Here is a 23,942-nt window from a genome sequence, read left to right as displayed (position 1 = left end):
GTGGTACATCCCTTTTCACTGCAAAGCAGCTCCTACTCTCTACTCTAAAGGAATGTCTAGAAAGATATGCCTGGTAGTTTTTATGCACAAAAATTGTCCATCTTACATGCACTAGAGTATAGTATGGGGAATCTTCAGGATTATTTAAAGTCTTGGGTCTCCGTGGTCTCCTTGTTGGTCTCTGCTTGGGACGACAGTCCTCTGCATTGCAAGCAACTGTAAGAAAAAGAAAGAGAGACTAATGTTCATTTGTTCACAGAATAAGAGAGTTTCATAAAAGCCTGCAGAGGAGACACCCATTTGAAAGAGAGAAAAAAGACCCTTTCAGCTACATATAGTGCTTTTAAAAGATAACCATTTTGCACATTTCTGTGATCATGGTTGACTGTGCATCTGTTAATCCCATCCTCAATTGTGCTCATGAAAACAGACCTTGCCGGAATTGATGTAGTTGATATAGTTGAACAGACCAATGGTCCATATAATAAACAATGCTATCTGATACTGGATATTTCAAGGAAAAGTGTTAAGAGCTAAGGGCTATGAGAAGCATGCTACATTACATCAGAGAGACTTAAAATGGAGAGATGATGGTACATTCTTCCTCCCAGTGTCTAGCAGTTTAATGGTTAGGGTGCTCACCTGCATGTGGAAGATTCAAATTTTCTCTCTACCTGAGAGGGATGACAACTGGGCCACCAGGTATTCTAAGGTAGGTTTCTTGGAATCTTTTCTGCAGAAGCTCTTCCTTTGGACAGTTTTAAACATTTACTGTGTAAAAGTGTGAAAGGATGATTCTGTAGCTTAATGCTTAGGATGGTCCCATGGGAGTGAATTCCAGTTTCTACTCCAAGGAAAATTTTGAACAAAAGTTTTGCTTTCATTTCAATGCAAATCAAAAACGAACATCCAAATCTTGTAAGCATTCACAAAATGGAGACCTTGCCTTTTGGCCTGCTCTAATTTTACAGTTAGAAATTGGTTTCTGAGCTGTCTAGGTTGGCATGGGGCTGTTGGGAAAGCAGAGTGCCATGTTCAGCTGGAGACAGTGGCAGTGATGCACAGGTTCCTCCTTCAAGCACCTGATCCCTGCCTACTTTCCCCCCTGGGGTATCCCCCATTGGCCACAAGCAGGCACGGGAAGGAGGAACTTACACAATGCTGCCGCTGTTCCCTCCCAAGCCTGCCGACCCACTCAGCTGCTCCCTGTAGCCTGCAGTTGGAGAAGGGCAGATGCAGCTCTGGGGCTCCCCCCATACTAGGGACAGTGGAGGTGGCAGGAGGCAAGTTCCTCCTTCCAGTGCCTTCTCCCAGCTAGTGGGGGACACAGTGGGGGAGCAGTAGGGAGCAGTTGTAGGAAGAGGAAATGTGCCCACTGCTGCCACTCTTCACAGAAGAGTTTGGCACCCTCACAGTGGCTCTTTGCAGCCTGTGACAGGAGAGTGGCACACTTTGAGCCAAGGTCAGCTGGGGACAGCAACAGTGATGGCAGAAGGTGTGTCACCATACAGTAGCGTTCCCTCCCAGCCCGGGATGAGAATAATTGCTCTGGAGCCACCTGGCTTCAACAGTAAAGAAAAGTTAATAAAGCCTCCTTCATATTGGTGCAGTCTCAGGACTATTAGTGCTATTGAAGGTAACATTGTACCTAAAATAGTTTCCAAGGCAATGGATGGAGATAAGGGATGATATGAGGGAACAAGGCCTCTTCATGGATCACTTTGTTTCTCAAGATATTAACATCTTCAGTGATTCCACTTGAATCCCCCTTTTTTTCTGCCTGTCAAGACTCTACCTCATAGCCGACTATGAAGGGAACTGCTGGATGGGTATTGTGCTTGGGGAAAGAATCTGTCTCTCAGCAATTTTTTCATATTAGTAAACACTGCAAGCATGTTTAAACATTACTGACAGTTCAATTGTAGTGAGTTTTGTCCCATGATCCAGTTATGTCAACCACACACAAGTGGGTGAGGTGGGGAAGAATAAATATTATTCTTTAATGGCTACCAGAAAGTTTTATTTTTTTACTCTAGGAAGATAAAAACTATCCTATCTACATGAGCCTTTTAATTAAGGTGGCACAAGCATTTATAATGAGAAGTGATCAGCAATACGTCAGAGTTGACTCTGGCAAAATTAGCTGCATAAGTTTTTTGTTATGTGTGATAAATAAAATCTTCTAAAGGTCACTGGTATATTGAAGAGCCAGAAGTAATAATGTTAATTTAAACTGTAGTTGGGTAATGATTACATTTATTGTTTCAGCTTCTTATCTGAAATGCAGACTGTTCCTAATGTAATGAATGGACAATTATCTCTTAACATTTTGCCTTTAACTGAACAAAGGCGTTTTTCTAAGTTGGGGCATATATAATTCACTTAGACAATATGATTTAGATGCAATTAATTAATTTTGCTAAACTGAGATTATATATGATTTATACTTTTTCATTTAAACAGATAGCAGGTCCAAGACACATATCCTGGGACAGACCCTACTCCCATTCATACTATTTTTAAAGGGGTGACATTCATTTGGCTTCAGTAGAGTTATGCCTCATTTACACAGGTGACCAAGGACAGTCAAGCCTCTTCTGTTTCTTTTGTAAACATATCAGGAATATAAATCAGACATGAGAACTAAAATTATACAACTAGCTTATTTACATTTAAAACTCCTGCATTCAATTTTCAAAAATTGTTTCTGAGGGATTATGATGTTTTAAGGAAAATTTGGAAAAAAGTAGGGAAAATTTGGAGCACAAGGAGAAGCACAAGAAAGAGGATCTCTCATATCTTCCACTTTTTAAAAATCTTCTAATAAAAGAGCATATGTACTATTACACCATTCATTGTCTTATTTGACATATCATTTTCAAAGATCCAAAGTATTTTAGATTAACACTAGTCTGGTTGAAATTAGCTGTGAGTGTTACTCTTCTTCCTAACTGCACTGAAAACTCAAGTAAGAAATGTCTTTAAGGGTCATAAGGATCTCAGCAAGAAAATTATCTGTGATTATTGAAAATTATGTTGCTAAAGAGTACCATTCTTCACTAGCAGTGAAACCATTTGAAAAATCTGCCAACAGGCACGCCTACGTTACATTTTACATGTCCATATTTAATTTTCACTTGATTGCTCCATGGATGTGATGGAAGTTCAAAGGTCTAGAGTATGTCCCTTCTTATTTTCTTCCACACTTTTGAATCTCCAGTATTTGGAAATGCTGATCTCCTACCCTCTCTCCAAACAGAGATTTATTTTCATGTCTTTACTGTCACTGGGATTAAGTATTACTCTTGCAAGGTCCATACAGACTGCTATTTGTGCTACCAGCTGCTACTGAACATTTCTCTTTCTATATAGCCATTTTTGTTATTTACCACAGAGTCCGAGTTTGCAGTTACTACAGTAAATCAGAGGGGCAAAATTATAGGATAAATTCTGTTTTGAGTCATGTTGGTATAACTCAGAAGTAATGGAATAACTCCAGATCGGAGGGACACTGGTGTAACTAAGAGCAGAATTTGGCCTTTAGTAATTGAGATTGGGATACTAGCAGAAATGAACTTGGTCTGACGAGTTTTACATGCTGCACTGCCAATATCAGTAACTATTAAAAGATTTTAGGAGGAGAGAATTATTATTTTGGGAGACAGCAGGTCCTTTAAGAATATAACCCTGACTTATTCACATTGCAAAATCCTGAAAAAGTTTATATAGGAGCCTGGATATATTCTTGAAGTTTTCCAAGATGAAATCAATGATGTTACCCCAAGGATGAATTTAGCCCTCTTTGTCTTAGTGGATATGCAATTTGTGATGAAAGGATTTCTTTTTGCTCCATTTTGTGAGTTCTTTGCTAATAAAATACAGATACTATAGCAGGTATTTGTACTACTGGAGAACTAATTGAATAGAGTAATAAAATCTGCTTTTCATTAGTCGCCAATACTTCCAGACAAGGTTTACTTAATTAGGGCCAAGGTTGAAAGGCAAATTAGACACCTGAACCTGAGAGATGGTGAATTTTGTGTGCTTGTTTTCTAGACAGTCAGTAGAGTCCTGCAGCAGGCAACGAGGCAGAATGCATGAGTAGAATTATTCACTTATTAATATGTCAATTAAACAGCTTCTTGACTCCATTACACAGGAAAGATTTCCTCATGTTTTCATGTCTCTTCAGAGTAAATTATAACATGTCCTAATTTTGTCGAAGGTTTCAAGTGCATCCAAGATGATCTGACCATCTGGGCTATTTTTCTGTATATATGGATATCTAACCCAAATATTCATAGAGGACCTGTCACCGGAGTACTCAGGTGCAACCGATGCTCCTACAGAATTAAAGAAACAGCATAAAGATTGTACAGCTTGATTCATTCAGAGTTAATTTGTATGTGTTTTGATCAAGGCAATTTCTCTAAAAATTTCAGCAAGCACCTGTACACTTGTGTGAAATACTGAGGTATGAGAGGACTAAAAAAAGAAAATCTCGAATAAGGATGAGTTGGTACCATCAGTCCTTTAGGTGCACATATGCACATGCTCACATACACAATAAAGTGTTATAAAGTGTTATCACTGGCACATTGTTCATTTTTAATAGTAAGTGTCACAGGAAAGTCATATATTTTCACTTCCATCAAAGGGTCACCAACTTGAAAACACTGATTTATGCCACTTGAAATCTGCAATGCCAAGTATTTTGGTAGCATTAGATCTGGTCTGAGGATCTGGCAGTTCTCAGGGTAGCTGACTGTAAAAAGCTATCAAACCTGAATTCATGCCTCACATTAGAAGATCTATTTTCACACTTGCCCAGAACGAAGGGCTCAGTCCTATACTGAAGAGCTTCAGATTCTAGTCTTTTCAATGGGAGTTGATAGTAGTCAGCCTCTCAGGATTGTGCCCTGATTTCAACAAGTTTAGGACTAGTACAACTTTCAGTTCCTTGATAGATATCAAGGCCCTGATTCTGACTGGCTCATGAGCTGAGGAGACTGGTGGGGTAATGTGGCTGTATATACTCTTTCTGGTTCCCCATATTTCATACCCCGCCAGGGATCTGCTCTATTGCTAGCATAAACAGGAGATTCCAGAGAGCAGTTTTAATTCACACATGACTACCATGGCATTGAAAGGGCCACTCCTGGACAGCAAAGGTACTTGAGCACATCCCTTTTTCCCAGCCAGGGCTCAAAGGTTGGGGATATATATAGAGAGCAGTGATTTTCAATCTGGGTGCCCCAGAACCCTTGGGTGCTATGAGATCCTTTTATGGTGTTACAATGTGCCACATATTAGCACTGTTTCATGTGCAAACACCTGCACATGATTTGCAAGATAAACCCAGAGATTTCAAATAGGAATCATAGTGTCCAAAACATTCCAACAAGTCATGGTATTTCTGAGTTCTTTGCAACAGAAGAATTGTTCCACTACTTCTCTGCAGTCAACAAATGAGTGAAAACTAAGAGCTGGCATTTTCCAAGGGATGCCCTGAGTGAAATAATGGGTGCTCTGAGTCTAAAAAGGTCAAGAACAATTGGCAAAGGGTAAAGGGCTGCTTTGCTGACCCTGTTCTACCTGGAGATTTCCCCCTACTTTCAGAGATCTCCTAAGAAGCTATTAAAATTACATTCAAATAGCCTAGACTAAGAGGAATATCCTCAAAGCCTGCAACTCTGCCTTGGCTTTTTGCAGTGGGCTAAGTTCTCAGCTATACCAGAGCATCTCATGAACAAGCATGGGCCTGCAAAGGGTGGCACTGAATGGACATTTTGCACCCATGGGGACTTCAACTTAAAAGCAGAAAATTCCTTAGCAGAACTTTAGTACTTGATTTTTCATTTAATGCATGCAATGACAGGCAGAGTCATTATCATGGAAAGAGGTACGTTTTGCTATCCCTGCTGGTGAACAATCCATGGAGAATATTGTTCATTTCAGGAGGCTTGCACAGGTTGCTTTGTGCAATTTTATAAAACTCAACAAAACTTTACTTATAGTCAATTTAAAAACCCTGCTGATATAAAATACCTGTAGCAGCTTCTACTCAGATTTTCATATTGCAGCTTTTACATTTTTATTAAATGAATATTTTTAAAGCTTTTTAAGTAGTTGGCACAAGCATGCCATCCAGGTGATCTGCAGCTCTTTGCCTTCTGTAGTTAGCAAAACTCATTATCTGGAAACATACTATAAAAAGTTATCCTTGGAGCTCCTAATTTGTCAAGATGAACAATGCCAATCTATTTCTAAAGGCAGGCATATTTCAGTTTGGCATACAAAAGACAGTTATAGAGTCATATGTTACAGCTGTACAAGGACAGATTAAACCAGTGAAGTTGAAGAAAACGTGTGCAATTATCATTTAAACCATCATAGTAATTATATACATCTAACTGTCTTCTGATTTACAGACAGACAAAAGATCAGCATTCACTGCTATCCACTGATTAATGCCCTGGCTGGGAATGGGATAGTGTGCTACCCAGTGTGAAAACTGTACTAAAAACAAAATCATTGCTTTAAAATGTCAGAAAGATGGCAAGGTTTTTTCCCTTTTTGATAAATGGTATGTCACTTCTTTCCTCCTTAGACATTCAATAGGTAGCCTAGGTTATTAGCTCAATTTTTCCTGGAGTTTCCCAGGGTTTTTTTTTTTATGAAGAAAAGATGATAATTTAGTTTTAGGCAGTATTTTTAAGTAACTGATGTATCTACATCTTCATTGTCTTTTAGGCTTCATGGTCATTACACATCGGAACAGTGAGCAATAATTAAAGGCAAGGAGCTAGCAGAATAGGAGCATTTTTTACTAATTTAGTCTGGTGCATTCATGAAGAAAAAAAAAGAAGAGAAACCTGGAATGCTGCTAATTTTTGTAAGGAGTAGGGCCAGATCTACAAAGAGATCTAGGTGGGGTGATGTACAACCTTACCACATGTAGCATCCAAGTGTCTGGCTCCCAGCATGGAAGTTAAAAACCTGATATACATACTTTAGCTCCCTACACAGTGGATGTGGAGAGTTAGGTGTCTAGGAAATGGGTTTAAAACAGCAACCACACTGAGCAAGGGGATACCTTAGCCAGCTAATAGGAAACATTGAATAGAGGAGCATATCTAAATTCTTATCCATCTTCCAGAATGAGGAGATTCTGTGTAAGTCTGGGATTCACAGCTTGAAATTCTTTCCTGGACTTAGATCTCTAAATTGTCCTTTTTGGTAATGGGAGTCTGGTTCACTCTTTTTTTTAAACCACAGCTGGCAGAGGAGGTGTGGGAAGTGCCTTTGCTACAATAGCCAGTGGGTTAGACTACTGCCCCAGGAGGTGGGGGAGACTGGTTTTAGGACCTCCTCAGCTTGTGGAATTAAAAAAAATCTCCCACATGCTGGGGTGGGAGGAAGGGTGCCATAAGCACCAGGCTAGAGGCAGAGCTGGCAGAGGACACTCCCCACCCCTCCTGTTGAAGTTGTGCCACTCTGCAGAAATAAAGGGACAAATGCAAGATTCATGGGGCCAGAGTGTTTCAGCAAGAGGGAGCAGGACTCTAGCTTAGGTCACCTACTGCAGAGTCCTGGTGTCTGGTCACTGCATCCAGGGTTGCATCTGAACTTTGTATAAAATGCACAAACATCAAGGAGTAGACTCCAAGACTCCCTCCTGCTCCCTGCCTGCCTCTCAGATGAGTACTCTCAGTAGAGGGAAGTAGTATCGTGCTAACTCTTCTCTGGCCCTATTAATTTTTCATTCATAGCTGTACAGAGGCCAATCTGGAAGTCTAAGCATTCTATGGGTGGCAGAAGATGTGGGCTTGAACCCTGAAGAATGCAGGTCTCTCACCACATCAGCAAGTGCTCTAACTACTAGGCTACTAGGCAAAAGGTGGGCAGTCATACTGCCATCTTCTATTTCCGTTTTCTTTTTGGATGAAATTGGTCATGACTGCTGTATTTTGTGGCAACACTGGTAGGGTGCAGTGAATGGTCTCTGTGACTCTACCCAGGGGATGTACATGCAGAGGTGCCAAGTTTGTGAATCCCAAATAAGTTTAGGTGGTAGACGGCTCAGTTTAGTCAAGTAGAGGGAGGTGGCAGGAACAGGAGGTGCATCTATGCATACGCAGTAGCAAAATTCAAGGCAACTGAGGACTTTTACCGGCAGAAACATAGATGCCTATGACTTCTCAGTACCTGACTGGTTAGGCAGGTATTTACAGAAGGTACTACCTGATGTGAGGGGTTAAATCCTGGCAAAGTCCCACTTTAGCATCCTAAATGTGTTTTTCCTTTTGTTTTTCCCTATCAGAGCCTAGGTACATAAATCAACAGTGGACTATTTTTCTTATGTAATATGTACACCTACCTTAGATAATATGTAGCCATAATAAATGAAAAGCTATCTAGGATACCTGGGACTATTGTTAAGCATATGTATGCCTTTTTGAAGTTGGTCTTGGATACAAACTAACTGGCTTTCCAGCCTGGTAATAACTACTAATCTTTTTTCTTCTTTTAATATCTTGCATATAGATTGAAGCTGGACAGGAAATAGTCTTCCCATCCTGAGAACATTTTCAAGAGTTCAGTATTTTTCATGTGTCACATCAAGCAAAAGACCCATGACAGACTGTTCCCAGTGCTTCTGGCACTCATTTGGGATGGAGCTTCAAGTTGTTCCCGTCATCCACCTACATCCTAGCTGAGTGCCTTAACTACCAGCCCTTTAGCTTTTCTCAAGACTGGAAGAAAAGTAGATTTCATAATTCATTTCGGGGGGTGGGCGGGTGGGCTGGGGAATGGAGGGGGAGAAGCACTTTATACTTAATGCAATTCTAGAATTCACAACTCCCCATTACAGGCTTTAATTCAGGAAACTTTTGCCGCACTTGCAATGGTCATTATCTGTCAAAAGGCATCTTTATTGTATTCGCTGTGACAGCCTGACTTAAGTAGGAAATGCTTGGGTCAGCAATGAAGTGTGTGCAAATACGACCAAACTGAGACTGATCTAAGTAAATACAAGGTCAGCTGAGCTGTGCTCCTGCTCCAGGTGTTCATTCTATCCATGATGTGTGCTTAGTGATCTGATATAAAATCAACACATTTGAAAATAAGGATAACGTCAATTTTAATTATCAGTATTGCATAAATTAGATAATACTGGCAATGAAAATGCAAAACATGCTTTGCACAATTAATTGCTCATCATTCTCATCATAAAGTATTTATGACTTCTCCAAGGGCCTCTCAGAGAAACACTGCGAGTAGTATGCTGCATCAACATTTGTGGCATTCAGTGTTCACAAGCAAATGTGGGGGCTTGTTTTACAATAAGCAAATATGTTCTTTCAGTTCCCAGGAGTTGGATTAATTTTAGCTTCATATTTTTCTAAATGAGAAAAACCCATATTTTCATTAAAGAAAAATCAGTGGCAAGTACCTTGAGGCTATACTTCTATGTCACTGGTGAAACAAGGTGTGAGATGGGGCATGGATGGGCCCATTATGGCTATGCCTTCTGCATGAGGAAAAGGCGGAGTGTCTGCTGGATGGCATGAATCCACTAACTTTAAGGAAGTTAGGGGTCTGGAGACTGCACTAAAGCAGCCCTGGTGGCCTGGAGAATCTGGCTTTAACTGATCAGTGTTGAGTGCTTATGGTAGTTAGCAATTTTAAAACTTTATTTGGTGGTAGGTAGCAATTCTTTTCCAGTTACATTCACTGGGAGACTGGGGTAAGTACAATTTACTTCAAAATCCAACTGGTAGACATGGATGGGTGAGAGCAGGCAGCCGGCAGGTGCAGGCCAGCCCTGATGAGTCGGCCATTTTAGATCCAGGCCCTCGGGGCTGAGGGGGCAGTCTGTTGGTGGCAGCTGGGGAGCAACAACTCCCGGCTGAGCTGCTGCTCGGAGCACCCTGGAGGAACGGGAGGAACTGTGGGGATGGCAGGAGGTTCCTACAGGCCCAGTGGGGTCCAGAGCCCCAGGAAGAAGGCTTCGGCCTAGTGAGAACAAGGCCTAGCTCAAGCATGGGGCTAACAGCTGGTAGGTCTACAGAAGGGGCCAGGCAAACCCCAAGTAGATCTGGCTGGGGCAGACCCAGGGGCTCTATGGTGAGACCCAGGAGGGACCCCTTGGGAGTATGGGGGTCGGCAGCTGCTAAGCCGACTTTCTGATCCCTCGCACTGGTCACTGCAAGAGGGCCAGGCCTGAAAGGCTGAAGGGCAGTTATGCCCAACACAAGTGGCAGACCAGGGCCAAGGTGAGCTATCTGGCACCCCGACTGGCCTGGAGGTGAGGCCAGAGCCCATACGGGCTGAAGAACCCTTTGATGAGGGGGACATCACAGCCAAAGAGGGTAGGGGCCATCCAGCATGCTGGCAGTTTTAATAGTGGAGCGGGGTCAGAGTGAGAACTGGGCCCAAAGAGAGAGAGCCCAAGGAGAAGCTGTAATGAGGGAACTGGACCAGGGCAGGTAGGCCTGCTTGGTCCTGGGTAAGACTGAAAACTGCACCCTGCCGGGGAAGGGTGGTCTGGTGGGGCTGTCCATGGCGAGACAGTCCCCCAGAAATGCCAGGCCAGTTACCTCCCTGGTGAAAGGCGGGTGGGGTGCCTGATAACCCCAACCCCCACCATGTGGTGGGTCATAATGACCAGAGGGTAGTGGGGCCAGGAACGCCCATGCGAGGGGTATCTGAGCTCATGGGGGTGTAAGACCCCAGTAGTGGGGCCAGGTACACCTACTGAGAGGCACCTGAGCCTCTGGGGGTGTAATACTCCAAGGCCACAGCATAGGGGCAGAGTGTGGGTCCCAGAGAGGGGGCAGTTAGGCCTAGGTAAGTCTTCGGACACCTGAGGCTGCAAGTGGGCCTGAGGCCGAGTAATTGGCCCTAGCGAGGGAGAGAGAGTAAGAGTCACCCGACGAAGGGCTTTGGGTCAGAACTCCGTCCAGGGCAAGGTGAAATGACTGGTCACTGTTTGGACGAAGGTCACGAGAAGGCCCGAGAGGCTGTGTGCCAGCCAGCCAAGGCATGTGAGTAGGCAAGTGCAATGGCTTACGGGAGCCGCTTAAGGGAGCGGGGCAGGTTGAGTGTGGGGCAGTGTGTAAGAGGCCCAGTAAGAGTGGGTGGTGTGCATGAGGCCCATTAGGGTAGAGAGAAAGGGTGAATGTATGAGGCTAAGCAGGGGGCTGAGTTTGGCCTGCCCATGAGTTGGAGTTGAAAGTAATTGAAAAGGAGACATCTGCGAGGCCTGGGACATGATAATGGGAGGTCGGAGTCATGTGTAAACCCCTAGGCATCGGGGTCTTGAATGGGCAGTCTCCCGCTTTATTACAACCATTTTTCATTACGTCAATGGTGTGGCAGGTGAGACTGGGCAGACTGCCCTAGACAGGCGGGTGTGCCAATACTGTGACTGGGCCTGGGAGATTGCCCCCTGTCACAAGTCACAATGGGGTTTGGCTTGGTGGTTCTCCTTAAGGAAGTAGAGCATTAACTAATTTATTAGCCTAACAGTTGGCCGGAAATGAGTAGGCTGAAAGAATTAATTTGGGTTGAAACTGAAGATAGAGGTTTGAAGGTTTCAAGTCATGAGAAAAGCTATAGCTGCCCTTTTATATGCACTTGCATAACTTCATGCTTGGTTATATTGTCTTAATAAAGTTGTGTCCTTCATCGCATATTTTTTCTAGGGATGCACCCACTTATCCCTCAAATATTGCGCTAATTTGCCAAGGTGATGTTGTTAGCAATGTAATCAAAATTACAAACATTTTTTTTTAAATTACGAATGTTCTTCCAAAGAATCTATATGAGCATTCTTGAAAAGAGCAAGAAATAAGAACTTTTTATGTTTGTGAAGATGAATATGCAGGGCCTTTTGCTGTGTAATGAATGCTGGAAATCATGAAAGCATTATTATAAGTGACATTTTTCCAATGGGCAATTAAGTGTACCTGAGTCAAGCAAACAAAAAACCCAGTTTTCTTTTCTTGTCTTTTATTTAACAAGATAAAAGCAGGGCTTTTTGTGTGTATCAGAATTCTCAGATGTTATATTCCTCATAACTGCATTCGGTGCACAAAAGAATCAAGTACTGCCATGTCACAGGTGCACGTATTTGTCTGGAGAGAGTAGAAAGGAAATAAATTCTCCTTTTGTTTAAAACCACATGTGCTTTTCTTGGTGAAAAATGGATTCCATTTTATTCAAGAAAGGGCAACATCCTGGTTGCAATGTAATTAAATGAGAGTTTCACCATTGTTTTAAATGGCACCAGGATTTGGCTCAGAGGAGTGTATGACATTCCTTATCCCCATGTTCAAAATGATGTGCTGTAGTACTTCTCATCAGGGTTACCACAAAAAAACCCATGCCATTTAAAAGGAAAAGGAGAGAGTGGATAAAGCCTAGATTGTGGCATTGTAGAGAGAGAGAGACTGGTAAGTTAAGGGAAAATTTTCAAGAATATGAAAGAGAGTAAAATGCCTTACACCCATTTACTTTAATCAATTGGGTGCCTAGCTTCCTTTTGTGTCTCCAACTGGATCTCTACCATATGAACAATATCCTAATTCTATTGGTTGCAGTGGAGTTATTCTAGATTTAGACCAGTGTAACTGAATGGCAGGAACATGTAGGTATATTTCCATCTGAGTTATCACTTTTAGCTGATAAAATCATTCTCTGACTAGCAAAACAAATCTCGTTTTCCTCCTTTTCCTGATCCTGTCTTTCTGCATTCAGTGGAGGACCAATTCCTGCCTTCCAATGATGAAGCCTTTAATTCTATATCAGTTAAGGAATTAGCCTCATACTGTCAAAACTGAGTAAAATTTAATCATGAATTCAGCATAAACCTACTAATCATTAATGCCAGTATGTCTAGAATGAAAGAAGCTCCCAAACTCCTGGCATGGAATTTTCCATTTTAGGTTTGTTTTCTCTTGAAAGCTTCAGTCTCTGATGTGTGCTGCAGTAGATAGCAGGGGATTTACAGAGTCACCTTAACATTTACGGGGTTTGGCTCTCAAGTACACCAGCATGCTTTTACATCACTAGGGCAGTGGGAAGGGTGGAGGTAAAGTGCATGTAATTAAGACCCTCTTTATATGGAGAGTGTGTGTAAATGGGTCATAGTACAAAATACAAATCAGTGGAAATAGTATACCATGCTTTGAACAATGAGGGATAAATTTTAAGTCTGGGCTATGTCCTAAACCTTTGATGTGCTGGAAGGATTGGAAATTCTCCCATTAGGCCAGGCAACCTGAAAAAATAGAGGGTTTTTTTTCTGACAGCTCCTCATGCATCTGTCCATGTGGGAAAGAGCACAACAGAAGATCTTCTTACTCACATCCTTAACCTCTACTCCTCACCTTCCCACTGCTTACCTCATCTGCCTCATCTGTACTAAGATAAAGGGAACCCTCAATGGATCAGTGCTCACTGTTGTGCAGGGGGTATGCCAACACCCATGGCTTGCCAAAAAGGCTTCCTCTGGTTTCACAACATAACTGCACCAGTAACAAAGCAACTATAACAATGGATTCAACTAATGAAGTATAAAAAGGGAATAACAGTATTAATGTCAGTCAACAGTTTTAAGGAAAATACATTTTGGCAAACACAACTGTTCCATGGACAGACATTACATTTTTAGCACAACACATACCCTTGTTTGCTGCTGCTCTTGTAGTAGTGGTGCTGATGGGAACAGGGGCTTCCACTACTACCAGTGCTCTAGCGGCAGTGAGGGGAACAGGCCCACTGCTGCTGCCACCACTGCTGCTAAAGAGTACCAGCATGAGCCCCTGTTCCTGTGGCAGACATTCTCACTCCCACACTGTCATGAGAACACCAAAGAGGTGCTCTTCCTGCAGGGACTGTGGCAGCTCTTCCTGCTCTGGTAATGGCAGCGGGAACAGCTGCCATGGCCACCACAGAAATGCCAGGAAGCACCGCTGCTCGCTGACAGCCCACTGGAGAGTGCAGTCTGTAAGTCAGGGTGTCCAGCTTCTCAGTGGCCAGAGGCTGAATCCCACATAGTCTGCATAGGGAGGGGGCCACACACTACAAGGGCTGCAATAGTACAGGCTGAGGGCTCCCCTGTGGGTGGCTCCCCCACCATTGCAGATCATGTGCGGGGAGCTGCTCCACTGTACACACAGACACTGACACGCTACCAACTCACTAGCTGTGGGCACACACACCATGCCACTCCCTCGGACAGGTGCAGAAGCAGAAGGTGGAGGGACAGCTCAGAGATCCTGGCTGCTGCTGCAGCCAGAGCAATAGGGGGAATCTGGGAGGTAGCTGGGAGGGAGCCCAGAGGATTGAGCCTTTGCAGTCCTCATGTGGCCTGTGGCCACCAGTTGGACATCCCTGTTGTAAGTGATCAGGCTTACTGACTGGCTCTCAATGTGGTTGGTGGGGAGCAAAACAGCAGTCTACTATTGACCCCAGGATCGAGAATGTGCCTTTGATGTGATTTTTGTCATCCTCCAGCCAGGGGACTGTGCACATGTGTACACTCTTAGAGCACTATATTTCTGTAGTGCTACAGAGTGCGGAAACACTTTATAGTGCAACCACTGAATGTTTGTCTACAGCCTATGTAGCCGCAATATCCTTAGGCTTTTGTAAGGTGGTTGATTTAAGGCTCACATAGTCTCATGCAATGCCAGCACAGCAGATGCTGAATGGATTAGGTATGGACTGAATGACAGATATAAAGAAATGATAGCCAATGAAGTATCACCATTGAATGGAGGGGTTCTGGTGGGGTTCTGCAGGAATGGTCCTGGGCCTAATAATACTTAAGATGTTCATCACTGTTCTGGAACAAATATAAAATCAGTGCTGATGAAATCTGCAGGTGACACAAAGATTGGCAGCAAGACAAACAGGACATGGCAGTCATACAAAGTGACCTGGATTGCTTAGTAACCAAGGCCACTTCAAACAAAATGAGTTTTAGTGCTGCCAAAGGCAAAGCTATGCAGCTAGAAACAAGGGTTGCAGGCCAGACCTGCCAAAAGGAGGCTCTGCATCCTGAGAAACACTGACTTTAGAATATAAGAGTTATAGGGGACAAGTACATCAACATGAGCTCCCAGTGTGATGTTGTGACCTGAGGGGTTATTGCAATCATTGGATGTGTTCATGAGGTGAGACCCAATGACCTAAAAAAACTAGAAATATGAAACACTGCCAGGGAATTCCTCTGTGGATGGAACATTTGCTCCTGACAAACAACAAGACTGAAGATTACCTGATTGACACATGTGAGGAGAAAGTTGACTATTTGTTTGCTTTTCTTTGGATATAATCACAGGCCTCAGCTGATGCGACAAAATCATTTCATTCAATTTTTGTTGCAGTGCTATATAGTCTTCAGATAATTTTGATATCTAAAAAAATATATATAGAGAGAGATTAATTTTTATGTTTCAAGATAAAAACAAAGGTTAAAATTTGCAGATGGGACCATAAGACAAACAGAGGCTAGAGAAACTGCTCTTATGCACTGTGCTGCTGTTTTGTGAAAATATGAAATAATCCCATCACAGCAATGTATGAAGTACCACATTGGTAAGAACAATTGGCAACCTGATTCTGCAAGCTGCTCTGTGCAGTCTTCCACCTGTGAGTCGATGAAGCCCTGCTGAAGTCAGTCGGTGCAGAGCAGCTTGTACAAATGGGTCCTATAACCAGGGGTGGATCCAGGGAGGGTGCACTGGTGCACTTGCATCCCCCTTTGATTCCTTCTCCACCCAAAGTTTAAAACCAACTGCAGCAGCATTTCTAGTCAGGCAGTGCTGAGGGAGTCAACTGACTTCATGGCTTTTTAATAATCTACCCGATCCCTTCTAAACTCTTCATTCTACAGGTGTCAGTGACCCTGTCTTCTTTTTAATGGTCTTCATATTTCACCAATCAAGCTAGCTTTTGTTCTGAAATTTTGCTGTCTCTTAGCTGCTCCTGCTAAAGAAGCTCCTGTTTCACAGCCTGGCAGACTGTTTTTAACTCATTCCAATTAATTTATATTTCACAGTTTCATAGTTGGTAGGGTAGGAAGGGACCTGAGCAGATCATCAAGTCCAACACCCTGCCTTGGCAGGAAAGAGTACTGGGGTCAAACAACCCCTGCAAGGTGTTCATCTAGCCTCCTCTTAAAGACCCCCAGGGTAGGGGTGAGCACCACTTCTCTTAGAAGTTGGTTCCACGTCCTAGCTGCCCTGACTGTGAAGTAGCGCCTCCTGATGTCTAGTCTGAATCTACCCTCTGCCAGCTTGTGACCGTTATTTCTTGTCACTCCTGGTAGTGCTCGGGGGAACAGGGACTCCCCCAATGCCTGCTGGTCCCCTCCGACTAGTTTGTAAATGGCCACTAGATCCCCCCCTCAGCCTTCTCTTGTGGAGGCTGAACAGGTTCAGGTCCCTTAGCCTCTCCTTGCAGGGCCTGTCCTGCTGGCCCCTGTCCAGTTGGTGTCCAGGGCTGATAGCCTGCTCACATCTCCTCCCCACCCTTCTTCCCCACAGTGTTGTTGCCTATGAAAACTCATGTCTCTCTGAACCAGGTAGTTTCTCTGGTGCCAGCCTCCCCTACCTTCTGCCAGACAGTGTGAAGGATAACCTGACCTTTTTGTCTTTTTTATTTTAAAAAATGGACATTTCAACACAATTCCACTTTGTATAAATGTCTGCCTGTTTCACTGGTTATTTCATTTTTATTTCAGTGCAAAACAAAATTAAATGTTTAAACCTGAGTGATGTTGTGAAAAGGAATTGTCCCCCGCCCAGCTAGCCCCATGCATTTGACTGGAAACATTTGTGGAGGGGACTTCTGTGCACTAAAGACCACCTAGAAATCCAGGGCTTGGGACACGGACAGATTTTGACACAATTTAAGGAAAACAGATTAACACTTGGTGTCTCTACCTCACCCAGTTTTACAGTGCACCTTTCCTACAGTTAATTTCAGTGTTTTGCATGTTAAAGGAGTGTGATTCATCACATTCATTTTCAGCATGCTTTCTGCTAATGCACTGCTGTTAATATATCTAACATTATAAGCTTCTTACCTGTCTTGAAAAGGTTGCCAAATCACAGGCCTCTTTCTCTGAGCCTTCCCTGAGAGTCTTATGGTCATCAGCCAAATGAGAATATTCTCTTTCATGGTTTTGAAAATGTACTGCTGTTGCTAATGGCTTCTTTGTGCCTCTCTCTTGATTTCTGCATGGTAATATGCCCTCTTTCCTGAGTTCCCCCCTTCTTTTGTAACCCCGATAATTACTCTGAATTACCACTGCTGCCTTCTCTTGATCTTCTGAACTTTGCTTTTCCAACTTGACTTGCTTATGTGAACATCTTATTGAGTCTTTTTGTATATTGCCTTTACTTTCAACAGGCACTATTCCTTTGTGTTTCTGATGGTTTGTATCTAGGTGACTCTCACGCTCATTTTGGACAACCATGGACACTTGATTTTGGTCATCTGTACTGTCTGTTTTCTCAGTAGTCTGCTCTTGGAGGCCAGGTTTGGTTGTTATTTTGATAGATGTGTTGCTAGATGGCTGCTTCAAAGAGTTCTGGTTTTTACTGTCACTGAGATTCTGCTCTGGAAGGTTTTGTTTGTCAGAAGCATCACCACCTCTTGGAGGCATTTTCCTTTTATCCTCTAGGTTCTTTCTGTCTAGGTGTCCACGGTACCTGCTCTGAATGACAGTAGCAGCCTTATCTTTTTTGCCTCTCTCAGTCTCAGCCTCCTGTGCTACATTTTCATCTGGCTTTACTTCTGGCTTGAGGTTTTCTGCCAGAGATAACTCTTGTTCTGACATTTTTTTGCTTTGTTCCTTTAGATTTTTATTCTCTCTGTAGCTTGGGTAATTGCTCTGCACAATGACAGCTGCCTCCTCTTCAGTCTGAGAAGAAGTACTCTTCATCCCAGCAGGGTTTTCTTCATTGCCTTGAGGCTGCTCATCTTCTTCCATTACAGTAATGGAGCCTGCATTTTCAGTTTTTTCCTTCTTCACAAATGATTCCCTGCATGAGACATGTTGCATTTGGGAAATATAGCAGACAGGTAGTGTTACCTTTCAACTTCCTGTAGCAACATTTGTGTACTAAACCATAATTTAATACATCAGGAAGGGAAAACTGGGCAACTGCATAGAACACATTAAGGAGAGGTAATGAATATATATATTTTCTGAATAGCAGTGATATTCAAAGTCAGGAAGGATATCCTTATCAAACTTCTTGAAGGCAATGGGGATAGTAACCTATGCAGTAAAAGGGCCAGTGATAAAGTTGATAGAGAACAATACACTGAAAATCTAGAGAACATATAAAGGCAGGCATTTTCCAGGAGCTTGCAAAATCTGCCATATTTATACAGATCAAAACACATCCTCAAACAGAGGAGCTACCTGGTTTCAGGTGGCAATGCCAAAAAAGAACCGTTGTGGACCTGAAGCCAGGTTATAAAACTTAACAATGAAAATATTTCTTGACACCAGGGAAATAACTGGCACATTTCCTGAGCTTCTTTTCTCACTATTAGCCAAACTTCAATTAGCCAAGCTTCAATGCCAATGTCTTTCACCCTCTTCTCCCCAACTGCCACCTGAAAAACCTCCTGGACACCTTCCATGACTTCCTTCTATTTCATATGGTACTTATTACCTGAGCATTTTGGAACCTTTAACACGATTATCCTCAAAACACATCTGTGGCACAGTAAGTGAGATTACCTCCATTTTATAGACAGAGAACTGGGACAGAGAGATACTAATGGCCGGATCCTATTCTACCTATCCGGGTGTCAATGGACTTTGGCACCTAAATGCGATTCTGTTCCACTTGGCTCAAGTTCTTGAAAATCCAAACATGCATCTCTTTTGTAACACACTAATATGTTACCCTTAAGATGGAATCATAAAAAGCAGGGAGGATGGAAAGAACCCATCCCACTTTTGTATTAACAGCTTTGCAGGGACTTAAAGAAGGTGGAACAGTATTGCACTTAGGCTAGAAATAGGCATTACTATATGAAGCAGATCAACTGGGTCAGGATGTGTCCCAGCACAGTTGATCTGCTTTATTGGGTGAAACACACTGCTAGTTGTTCTACCCAGCGATGCTGGGGACAAAGGGTAACACATTTTCCCAGAGCTTGAGGGGCCCAGTCCTGCATGCCCTGGGACTTCCCCCACACAATCAGACCCCTGAAGCCATGGGAGTCCCTGGCCAGTTTTTCCCTCTTATAGAGATGTGTCCCTGAGATGTCTGGGGAATGTCTCTGTAAGGTGGGGAAGCCAGGCAAGTGTTTCCCATAGCATGAGGGGCCCAGTCCTGTGTGGAAATTCCTGGGGTGATCCGGATTCTCAAGCCCCCTGGAGCAGCTGCCTAGGACAGCTGGAGAAGTTGATAGATCTGGGCTGTCTGCACTTTCACGCCACAAAGCACAGAGACATCTTCCACAAAATAGTGGCAAAAATTGATACCACCTTGCCATGGTCACAAGTTCTGGGCATTTTTAGTGCAACAAGGACTTTTGTTTAGTTGGTGGTTAGATGTTGGTAGCACAAAGATGACAAAAGGTGATGTCTGTTTCCATCCTCAGGCACCTGAGTGCTCCGAAGTGCCTGACAGGTGGAAAAGAATCTGGCCCTAAGTAATGCAGCTGGGGTCACACAGGAAACAAAATGTCATTTTCCTGTACCACAATGTGGCATACTAACACTACATTATCCTTATATTTTATCCATCCACATCATTGCTGTCTGTGAGCTCTGGAGTTTCCTTCCATGAGAAAGTTTCCAAACCTTCCTTTCTAGCACTACATCTCTCTAGGCTTACTCCCAACCATGCACCACAACACCCCCCCACAACAAAGCAAAGCAAACCAACCCCCCTCCCAAAAACCAAAACAACCCCCCCCAACCAAAATCCAAAACAAAACTAGGCACACATTTAAGAAAGAAAAAAACAGGAGTTCCCAGGAGTATTTCAGAAGATGAGATCATAATTGGTCAATTTTACTGAACAGGCACAGAACAACCACCAAATGTGCTAGATGTACACCACCACACACCAGGAAATCATTCTGAACCATCTTTTCCAAACCCGCTGTGCTTCACTATCACATTTTACTTTGCGTGGGGAGGAGTGGGAGTTTCGGTGTTTTTGATTATTGATTTCTTTCTGATTTTACTTTTATCAACTACATATAAATTTAATTATTTATAGAAATATCTCCTGGAAAGCTACTCCAAACAGAATAATACATATCAATGACACTGGATTATATTAAAACTACAAGAAAGTGAAATACTGCCAATTTATTTTTTTTTATCCCAAGTTTGTCTTTTCTTCCTGAGCTCAGAAAACTTGAGGAAAAATTTTACTAATGTTTATAAAACAATCAAATATACCACACATGAAATTCTGCTTCACTTTCAGATTATATACCTGCTAACTGATACTGTGATTACTAAAGCAGTGGCACTTGGTGATAAAATAGAAGAAAAAGATCACTACCTCTTTTTTCCAAAGCTCTTCCTCTCCCTGTATCCCTTGTAGTGAGACTGAATTGTTGTTGCTGCTTTGTTAATTGTATCTGTCTGTTCTTTCCTTTTCTTCCTGATTAAGTATCCTCTTGCAACTGATAGAAATCACAGTAGAATAAAACCTCAGACAACAGCCAGGCTGGATTCTAAACAAACACCACATAGTTTAACGTAGCAGCAGGAAAGCATACACAAAGGGGCAAGAATAGGAAGTATACACAAAGGGGCGAGAATGTTTTCAACTCAGATTTTCTGTTCTGTAAAATTTTTTGAGCTTTCAAAAATATTTCCATTCTGTGTCAGCCTGAAACCTAGATTTAAGCTTTTCAAGGGGGAAGAGGGAGGGCAGTGTGAGCATGCAAGACCCAGAAACAGTCAATATCCTGAATATTGGGGCAACCATCTCAAATGAAGTACACCCAAGTTCATGTCTCTGCCCTGTCTGAGGTACTTTACCTTGCACCTGATACAGTACAGGTGAGTGTTAGCCACTACAGCAGAGGTCTAGGGGCTTTTAGCAGCAGTGGGCCCAATTCATGCAGCTTGCTTCTGGGGTGGGCCGCCACTTGTGACATGATCTGGCTGCTGCCAATTCCCTCTGCTACTATCCTGGTTTTGGAGGCATTGACCTGGATCATGGTGACTGCATCTGAGCTGTGGACCATAAGTTGCTGACTCCTGCAACCTAGGACTAGTAAACTTGCAGTGAGCATGCCACAAGTGTCACGGGCAGACTCTGTGTGGCACATGGCAGATAAGGGAGGGGTCATGCAGCACAGTGGCAGATAGTGCAGGGAGCAGAAAACAGAGCAGCATATCAAATGTGGAGCACATAGCATGGAGGATAAAGCAGAACAGTATACTGGGTAGGAAAGGGGATTGGAGTAGCACTTGCGGGGGCACATGGCTTAATTTGTAGTACAGCTGCTAAAAAGGTAGGCTCCCACTGCAGACTATGGAGTTGCTTTCTCCCCAGCCACTGAATAATTATGTATATGTATTCTTCACCTTGTTTTCTTCTTCCTGGCTCCATATATTTCCCTCTCTTGACTGCCCAAGGAACCAGCTTCAAAAGAAGTGCTGGAGAGAGGCCTGTGCAATCCCTAACTTGTGGTGTGGTAGTTAAGAGTAATGTAATGGGAAGTCAGAAACACAGAAGTTCAACTTTTCTCTAGCGCTAAGTACAGACATTTGGGTGGGGAGAGGTTAGGGGGAGGCTAGATTGCATTAAAAATGGCCACCCAATTTAAGGTAAGTAGGAATCGGGGTAGCTAGTGAGGGGGATGGGGTGGGATCAGGGCTCTGTAGGGGATGGGGGTCACGAGTGATCCATAGTGGGGAGGCATGATCTCTGGGAGGAGGTCAGGGGTAGTCAGGATCTGTGGGAGCAATCAAGGGCACCCATCATCTGCCAGGAGTGGGAGGGTGGACAGGATCTGCATGAGCAGTGGGGAGGCAAGTGGTGCTCACAGGAGCAATCAAGGAGCTTGATCTAGATCCTAAGTTATTATGTATAAAGAGTAAAATCAGTGAATTAAAACCCTAGAAAGCAAACAGTTCTTACCTGCTTGAAAGCTGGTAATCAACATTTCCCTTTTGTGATTTTTTTTTACATTTTTATAATCTTTACGAGCAACATAGGCCCTGTAAGCTAAAAGGAGTTAGGAAAATTTAAGTAGTGCATTAGATGATACATAAGGGTGCTGCAAAGAATAACAGAACGTGAATTCAAGGATTCACAAATATTTTTTTTCCAGGTATATATACATAGAAGTAAACTTTCAAATAAGGGAGACAACTGAGGTTTCAAAAACTATGGCAAGTAGACACAAGCAGTATAAAAATTCCTGTGATCTCTGTGGGTATCTTTACTATTAATTCATTTAATAAATAATAGTATGGAAGTTGGAAGTTACAAGAGGGTGATGCTCAAAGCTGTGCTAAGAGAGATCCTTCAGTTAGCAATTTTTCAAGCAATGACTTAATTAGGTTTCTTATCCAAGATGGTTAATGCATTCAATTTTTTTTCAGTATCCTCCACAATATTGTCAGAATATACTCAAATATTACTAATAAGAATATAATTTATGTAATCACATTCCTCTATTGTTAAACTAGTCTCCTAAATATAACATTGACAAACACAACAGCACTGAAGAACTTATTGTCATAAACTGATTAACTGACATTTTTTTCCAAAAGAATATATGTAGCATGAACTATAAGGTACTTTTGTCAAATGCAAGAGGTGTAAAAGAGCAAAATGTAAGAAGGTGTGTACAGTCATATATCTATACATGCACAAAATGCTATCTTTAATGTAAAATACTGTTGAGATATTACCTGACTGTATTTTAATAGCACTTTGTTTCCTTTTCTCCTTTATTTTCTGGTATCTCTTCGAACACAGCCACCCCCTGACACAAGCCTGAATCAAAATAATCCTGCCAATTGTCTCTTTTCGCATTAAATTCAGCTGCTCCACATGATAGTATTTGAGGAACACCTTAAAAAGAGCAAAAACCCCACAATGTAAATTAATCTTCTCTCCCCACTAATGAATTTCAGTCTGTTTAGCATCAGTGGGAATTACGTACTAGGATCAAAGAATGGATTAAATCTTTAGTCATATTGCTTAAACGATCATTTTTGAAGGTGGCAAAGCTGAAATATTAATGTAGCTGTTTTTATTTAGTACCACGAGCAGCCAAAACTCTGTTAATGTTATTCGACCCCCAAATCCCAGCTACCACTTGTGTTTTCACAGGAATATACTCTAACATTTTTACAATGTAAAACTTGAGTTTGTGAGTATAGATCACAAACATTTTCCTCTAAAGCTAGTTTCGCAAAACTGATTCAAGTCTGAGCAACGTTTTTTCCCCTGTATCTGTATCAGGCCATTTTTTTTTCAAATTTATTTTATTTTTCAAATTGCTTTTTTTCCTAAATGGAAGTTAATGCTATAGAAAAACAGCTTTGAGAGCTGACAAGCACAAACACTACAAACAATAGCCCTAGCTCTCCTATTGGGGTAAATCACACCTGCATCTGCTGGTAAATGGAGATGTGCTGGTACAAAGCTACTCAGTGTAGATGAGAGGGGATTTAGGCACACTATTTTTTCACAGGTTCTCTCTCCTCTTCTTTTTGCTCCTTTTGTTGCAGTCTTTGTGTGTTAAATTATGTTCTCAGTTATGCTGTTGTAGATGTGGACTAACTGCATTTAAATAAATGGCGATGAGTGCATTCCCATAGTCCCCGCCCACTTTGGACTTCTCCCTTGGACTTGCCCCATAATATGAGAGAGGTTAAGGGCAAAAGGGGTGCATCCCCCTGGCTCCCTCTT

General features: G+C 42.5%; 1 protein-coding gene across 1 annotated transcript in view; it reads right to left on the bottom strand.

Moving 5' to 3' along the window:
- The window catches only part of MYO3A (myosin IIIA), a 219,080-nt gene that overhangs the window by 8,778 nt on the left and 186,360 nt on the right, over positions 1-23,942 (bottom strand). Inside the window, exons 27-31 of the mRNA XM_025206153.1 lie at positions 22,937-23,099; positions 20,565-20,688; positions 17,105-18,065; positions 15,293-15,431; positions 107-216 (exon numbers count right to left, since the gene is read on the bottom strand). Of these exons, the coding sequence (XP_025061938.1) occupies positions 107-216; positions 15,293-15,431; positions 17,105-18,065; positions 20,565-20,688; positions 22,937-23,099 (1,497 nt within the window). The remainder of the gene's footprint in view (positions 1-106; positions 217-15,292; positions 15,432-17,104; positions 18,066-20,564; positions 20,689-22,936; positions 23,100-23,942) is intronic.

Source organism: Alligator sinensis, unplaced genomic scaffold (assembly GCF_000455745.1).
Source record: "Alligator sinensis unplaced genomic scaffold, ASM45574v1 scaffold455_1, whole genome shotgun sequence".
Lineage (NCBI taxonomy): Eukaryota > Metazoa > Chordata > Crocodylia > Alligatoridae > Alligator > Alligator sinensis.
The sequence above is the reverse complement of the archived record's forward strand: the minus strand, read 5'-3'. Positions and strand labels throughout refer to the sequence as shown.